General features: G+C 40.8%; 1 protein-coding gene across 1 annotated transcript; it reads right to left on the reverse strand.

The window, feature by feature from the left end:
* Positions 1-1,277: 1,277 nt before the first annotated feature.
* Positions 1,278-5,718, reverse strand: LOC126591702 (uncharacterized). The gene is made up of 4 exons (XM_050257420.1): positions 4,402-5,718; positions 3,027-4,298; positions 2,205-2,319; positions 1,278-1,718 (listed from the first exon to the last, which is right to left on the reverse strand). The coding sequence occupies exons 1-4, from the start codon at positions 5,071-5,073 to the stop codon at positions 1,483-1,485; spliced, it is 2,295 nt and encodes a 764-aa protein (XP_050113377.1). The 5' UTR covers positions 5,074-5,718; the 3' UTR covers positions 1,278-1,482.
* Between the last annotated feature and the right edge of the window lie 1,785 nt (positions 5,719-7,503).

A 7,503-nucleotide genomic window follows, 5' to 3' on the forward strand; every position in this document is an offset into this window, starting at 1 on the left:
TTGACCCAAACATACCCGTCTAGTCTTTCTCGTATTACAGTCTCACCTACGTTTTGTTCCCAAGTACCAGTTTTATTTTCTTTTATCTAAAATAAAATTTTGTTTTCTTCTAAATTATCGGATTTGAAATGCTTTTATCTAGAATGTAACGTTATAAAAATAAATAAAAATTAAAAAAAAAACACTAAGAGCAATTCCACTGTTGCAAAGGCCCTCTAGGGCTATTAACTATTTAATCCACCCAATGAACAGTAACTTTCTTTTTCATCTTCATCCCTAAAATTGAATAACCATGACAATAAGTAATAAAATATTAGTATTTTTTCCTCACCCAATCCATTAGACATCTCCATCACCCTTTCCCTTTTCCATCTCATTTGACCAGTTCTCTCTCTCTCTCTCTCTCTCTTCACCTCTAAAATTAAAAAATCTTAGCATTAGGTAATAAAATATTAATATTTTTTCCTCCCCCAATCCATTAAACATCCCCATCACCATTTCCCTTTTTCCCCTCTCTCTCTCTCTCTCTCCCCAAACCTTCAACAAATCAAGCTCAAAATTTTCAACAGAGCACTTCCACCACAAATTTCAACAGAGCACCTCCACCACAAATTTCAACAAATCAAGCTCTCGTGAGCTCAGCCACAGCAGCAGCTGGTGGTGCAGAACTCCGCCGGAAGCCTCAGCTTCAACATGAACATGTCAAAGGAGGACGAGGAGATGTCAAGGTCAGCGCATGCACCGATGCCGCACATCAGCCACACGTCACACAACCCTCAGGCTCTTGGGCTATCGATTCCCACCTGGCCTCTCGCTCAAGCCTCCCCCGAGCCCCATCACCTGCATGGGCTGGAGCTGCTAGCTGGGGCAATTGGGTTGGAGCAGCAGCCAGTCCACCGGGCTATTGAATACGATGGAGCTGCTCTAATGGAGCTAGCAGAGCAGCAAAGCTACCCTGGGCTAAGCTTGCAACCTTTTCTCCACGAAACAAAATATCTGCAAATAAAAATAAAAACAGGACGATGGTACGCATTCACATTTTTACCTCTAACACACACCTCTTAATTTTCCACCGTCAAAATAATTGTGTACCCACAGCAAAGAGATTGGAACGAGCATGTAGCTGATCCCCACGACGCTAATTTTATATTTCCAGAAGAGAGCAAGTTAAACAAACACGCAGGGCAATAGTAAAACTTGGTTAAATTTTTGTTTCTATATCTTCTTCTCCCCACCCCTCCCCCCCCCCCCCCCCCACAAAAAAAAAAAATCGACCATTTCGACTCCTACACTATTTGATTTGATAATTTGATGATCATGTGAGGTTCTAATAATACAAATGTACATCCAATCAATACCTATACAAACTTGTAGCACTTTTAATCCATCACCTGTCTTCCAAGGGCTTAAACCACCATCCATGGATTAGAAAACGGTTATTTCCAACTGTCATCATCAGGATTCAGAACCCACCTAATTTGGTCAATCCAGTACATAATCAGCAGCGGCATCCGGTGATCCGAGAACCAGGGCAGCTTCAGCGATTCTGAATGCCATCGTCGCTTTATAAGTTACTAGATCTGCGTTCTGCATGACTAACTGAGCCCGTTGCCGTTTGCGGATAGCAAATTCCACAGATCTCTCGGCTGCATCTTTCGCTTCTTCAACTCTAACCACATCATTCTGCTCTTGCATCGCATCTTGTTCCACAGCCATAGCTGTATATCAATACAAGCTCAGATATCTAGTTCTCTTATTGCACAAGCTCAGACATACAGTTCTCATATAATTAAAAGCCAAGCTGAGAAATCAGATCTTTTACAGAAACACAACAGATGCATTCTGCAATTGCCCTTTAATAAGACAAACTCAACAGGTTCCCCAAAAAAATAAAAAAAAATAAAAAAAACCTTCTGATTCACGGGTATATAGAATAACAGCACAACAAGCAGACATCAGGTTTCGCATAATGATGGATTCTCCGAGCAACACTCAACAAAAGTTTATGTGCGTACGTATAAAAACTTCAAATGGTTTCAGAAGTTTGAGCCCTCACATGATATCAAGTGTTTGTTGCAGGTACTGGGATGCTGATAAATTAATTAAAATTCAAATGCCAAGTAGGCTACCCTGTAACTTTATATTAATAAGGATAGTAAAATTCACTGTACCACTAGGATTGGGCAATAAGATATTTAAATTACCTTGGAAGAAAATTGGTTGTTTTCCTCTACCAGATTGACTTGGTTGCCTCTTGAATGATCTTCTCTTGCGTAGAATAGGCTTTGGGTCTAGTAGAGATCTCTTCGATTGATTCGCCTGTTAAAAAAGGGGTCATTAACACGAACAACCAACCTAATTATCAGAACTTACATATGCAGACCAGATTTACGCCGAAAACTATTCTAGCAAAAGAAAACCATTCATCTGCAAGTTCCAGACATAAACAGTGATCTGATTACAGAACACAGGAACCAATGCTTCCAATGAAAGAAATCACATTTAAGTGCACTGTGATAAGTGTTCTATTGATTCCAGGTTCTTAGTCACATTTAAGTGCACTTAAGGGGTTGTATATCAATGAAAGAAGTCAGAAAGTATATCCGAGTTCATTCAAATACAATTTTGCAGATCAAAATTCAAGAACCACATGTTCCATCTAAAACTCACAGCCAGTTGAATAGAATTGCATTCCCACTTTTCTCATTAATGGCAAATCGCATAGAGAATTAAAATGATGATACTCAGCACACCAAACTTCTTATCATTGAAAACAATGGTAAAAAATTGGTTTATCTTGCTTGCAATAATCATCAAATAAAATTATCTACGACAATAAATTGGCACAATCAGAAACACAGATTAGTTATTCTAATAACAGAAATATTCCCTTATCTAACAAAGAAACAAGTTCAACTACAAGAATTTGGCAAGGCATTAAGATTCCTATCATATATACACCATAACTTGAGATAGATGTATTGCCAAAATACAACACGTAATCCGAACCATAATGTGACATGTACCTGGAACACCCTAAGCAGCGATGATAATTGCTTCTGCTTCCGTTTATCCATCCAATAACTATATACAGCCTCTATTACTTCCCTCCTCCCCATATCCAGACAAAGATTAGCAGCTGGATTCTCATCAGAGAAATCATATGGTCTACAATAAAAGGCCTTCTCAATCGCATCAACAATTAATTCAAACTTATCCTCGGAAACTAGGTCATCAAGTTTATCCTCAGCAAGGTCATTGTTGAACTTCTTCAGCCACCCCTCATCATCAGAGTCCATGTCATAATTTGCATTTCTCTTTGCCATGGCTCTAGACAACTCGTCATCATTCAGAGATATGTATGAATCTGGTCTGTGGAAAGAAGTGCAGTGACTATCCGCATATCCTGGGACTTCATACACACCGGGCACAGGGATGAACTTGAGAGCTGGAGATGGCACAAACCGATCAGAACACTCCTTGTAAAGGTCCTTGAATATATACCAATCACATCGATTGGGAAATTCTAGCTTCCAATTATCCCCATTATCCGCAGACCACATTATAACATTCGTAAGACGGTTTTTAGAGCAGGGCCTCATTACCTTCTCTGCCTTGTGGGTGTATCGGGTTAATCCTTCTTTCTTGACCACAAGAAGCCATTCTCCAGATGAAGAGATTTCTAACATGACAGTTGCTCCATCTTCTTTAAAACATTTGTCCCCTTCAGTGATCAGTATATTCGCCGAGCAGCTTGCAGAATCTAAATCCCGTGTAAATCTCTCCATGGTTGAACTGTCTTCTTTCAGGTTTCCTACAGGAGAAGTTGGAAATGTCTTCCTACGCTTATTAATAGTTGCTACAGAGGAAAAAGGGAGGCCGTTCTTCCTAATATCGGTTAGCTCAGAAACTAAGGTTCCATTGGGCTTTCGTAAAGAAACCAGCAACGGACTTCTAGATCGCCTTCCCCTCAACGAACTCCTCCTCTTCTGAACACCACGTGAATTTAAACCATTCCTATACTGTGTGTTTCTATAAGCTAAATTGGGAACTCTTGCACTAGAATGCGAAACCGGCGTGCACTCAATACAATCAACTTGTTCGTCACAGTCATCATCCCTTTCATGCCCATCAATCCGATTATTTATAGCTGGCTGACATTTATATCTGAGATGGATGATTGTATGCATGTCCATAAAACAAAACGGAACTGCAGAAAAGTCCACAGAAAACAATGGGATAAACTGTTTCAACCCAAATAACTTGCAAATTCCAGAGCTCCTAGTACAAGATCGAACCTGAAACACATTTTAAGAAATCGAAAACTAGATCAAACTAATGACCAACCAGATACTACATCTTCTCAACCAAATTTAAATGTGGTAGAGAACCGTCACTTACCCGCGAGAACTGAATGCCACAGGATGAAAAAAAGCTACCAATTGGCTCTGATGCAAGGAAATCAGAAAGCTCAGTCAATCCCAGACTGGCCCTCGTCATGTACACCAAAACCGAATACAAAAAAGGGGCAGCCCAGTATCCCCTACTGCACAAAGACTCAATCGAAACACAAAACACTTCCCGGGACACAAAACCCACATGGGAATCCAACTCCCCGTTCACCTTCCTCCTCTGCCTCCGAACAAATCTCCGCCCATACATTCTATCATCGGAACCACCATCGTTCTCCACATTGGCGGTGGCGCGCTTCCTCTTTCGGGTATACACAATCCCATACATCGTCTTCTCTTTAACTTCATCAGCCAAAAGCTCATTACTTTCAAGCTTCTTCACCAATGGAACTTCCAAAACCACGGCGTGTTGCTTGGGACTCCGAATGTGGTTGTTCCCGGGCCATCTCTTGTTCTTTAAAGAAACAACAGAATCACTGGCATGGCTTTTCATGACTTTAAGCCAGTCCTCATCGCCACGGTGGGCCCTCACCATCTTGGACTCGGACGATTCGGGCCAGAGGCGGCGGCCGGACCGCAAAACCCGAGCCCCGTCCACACCGCCCTTGGCCATCGCCATCCCGAAAACCCTCGTGGTCCGCCTCATCTCCACCGATGGCATTTCCGTGCTCAGATTCCGGAGCAGCACCACTCTTGGCGCACTCCCCCTACTCGACTCGCTGAGTCGATCTCCGAGTTGACTCAGTCCCAAACTCGGGGAGGGGCCTCTCAACCAAAGAATGGGACGGCGACGGAGGTCTCATGGTGGGGCGCCATTCTCTCAGAGCTGTGGAAAACTCGGAATTCTATACAGTCAGTCTGACTTGGGATTCAACTCATTAAAAAAAATTTACAGATTTTTCTTGAGAAAGTTACTGATAACAAAAAATAAAAAGAAAAAGAAAAAATGTGTTTGGCGGTTGAGAAAAACCAGAGAGATTAACAAGTACAGAAAATTAACAGAGTACAATACAGAAATACACAGAGAGAGAGAGAGAGAGTAATTTACAGGAGACACTCACAAACCAGATCCAAAACTTAGAGAGAGAAAGTAAAGAGAGATCGATTGGGTTTTTGAGGAGGGGAGAGAGAGAGAGTGGGAGGGGGACTGATATCGACTACGACGGCTAGGGTTTATGATAAAAACCACAAAGGGCAAGAGGGGAGGAACCAATCGCCTACTCGAGTTAACCTTTGGATGGTAGATCAACGGTTGAGATTGCGTGTTGATTTTATAGGGATTCGATGGCTCCCATGAGAAAAAGGGAGAGTGGGTGTGTCATGTGTAGAGAGAGAGAGAGAGAGAGAGAGAGAGAGAGAGAGAGAGAGAGAGAGTTGGTTGATATTTTAACGTCAAGAGGGTGGAGAATTACTGAAAGGGGCTTTGAAGTGACGTGGGTATAGTGGGGGAATTTAAATATTTGTGGGTTTGGTCCTTTTGAGGCGGTAGGGATTTCGCCGTTCGTGATTTAAATTTTGCTACGGTTATCAATCTTAAACGGGTAAAGAATTTGAGGAAATTTTACAATTTTTTAATGTTGAAAGTTCCGCTTTTTATCATTAATAGTCTTTAAAATTGACTCATCACATTAAGATGATTTTCAAAATTGAAAATCGATCAATGTAATTGTTGAAAATAGGTGTCACAAATCAATATGATCCTTCCATCACAATTATGTTAAAAAAATTGTTATGTGCTGATATGACAGATAACTGAGTCCTACAAATCTTATTAAATATTGCCATGTGAATTAGTAAATATTTAAATAAGTTTTTTTTTTAAAACACACAATGTATTTGCCATATGCATATATACCCCCACACCCACCCAGCATTGACCACCAAACCACCACCTCTCACCACCAATGTCTTCCTCTTCCACCTCTTTCACTCCCAACCTCTCCCCGCCATCCAGTGAAACCACCACCACCTCCACCCTCACCCGTCTAATCACTACAAGCCCAACCACATGCCCTCCCTAACCTACATTTCTCATCATGCGTTCGTACCGATGTCGTTAGCTCCAACCAGTCTAATTGGTCGCACCCCTATTCTCGATGTCATCATGCTCTCCAACGTTAATAATCAAACTGAAACCTCTCCGGTGTCGCTCAACCCGGAGGTGTAGTCGACAGGGTGGTGTGGGGCTGTAGTGGTTGCTCGGTGGGAGAGGAAATAAGATGGTGAACAATCTTTTGTTTTTTTTTTTGTAAAAATAAAAGGTTTTTTTTATTATTCAAATATTTTTTAATTCACGTGGTAATATTTAATAGATTTGTGAGATCCATTTATATACCACATCAGTACTTAACAAAATTTTTAACGAAATTATTATGGAAGGACCACATTGATTTACGACACCCATTTTCAAGGGACTGCATTGATCGATTTTCAATTTCAGGGACCATCTTGATGGGAGGGGTCAATTTCAAGGACTATTTGTGGGAAAAACCATATGAAAATAATAACTGAATTGAACTAGAAAATTTAAATTGACACACCCCGACCCAGATCGAGGCATGTTGGCCATCACGTGAGGGTGACGTAGCCATGTGCACAGTGCGGAAGCAATATAAAGAATTACGAATAAACAAAAACCAAATCAACTAGTGTACTAGATAAGATAAGGTACGAGTGCGAGATTAAGTGTGAAATACACAATTAGAGGATAAATAGTCTAAGTGTAGTCAAGCAAGATAAGTACTAATTATACAACACTCGAGGGTGATCCTACATTTATGATGTTTTGTCAGAACCACCGACGAAATCCCCGCGAGCCACCCAAGCATTTCTACCTAAAACCTGGAGGGGTGCAAAACAGAAAGTGTGAGTGGGCAAAAACAAAAGTTTTTCAAAATCAATTCATTTCTCAAAAGTTCAAACCCCTCACCGTAAAACCTATATAATTTCCCAGAAAAATAATAATATATGCTATCTCAGAATCATGCTCAGGATGAAAATCCATAGAAAATATATCATGCCAAAGTATCTTAATGAAATGTCATAAGTAACCCAGTTAAGATATATCAATGCCCGATATTATAACAACTGG

Source organism: Malus sylvestris, chromosome 2 (assembly GCF_916048215.2).
Source record: "Malus sylvestris chromosome 2, drMalSylv7.2, whole genome shotgun sequence".
Taxonomy (NCBI): domain Eukaryota; kingdom Viridiplantae; phylum Streptophyta; class Magnoliopsida; order Rosales; family Rosaceae; genus Malus; species Malus sylvestris.

Bases quoted from the DNA above. Each gene is read 5' to 3' on its own strand.
- LOC126591702 (XM_050257420.1), bottom strand. From the start codon at position 5,073: ATGCCATCGGTGGAGATGAGGCGGACCACGAGGGTTTTCGGGATGGCG. The intron at 4,299-4,401 runs GTAAGTGACGGT...AATGTGTTTCAG, and splicing joins GTGGCATTCAGTTCTCGCGG to GTTCGATCTTGTACTAGGAG. The intron at 2,320-3,026 runs GTACATGTCACA...CTTTTTTAACAG, and splicing joins CGCTGCTTAGGGTGTTCCAG to GCGAATCAATCGAAGAGATC.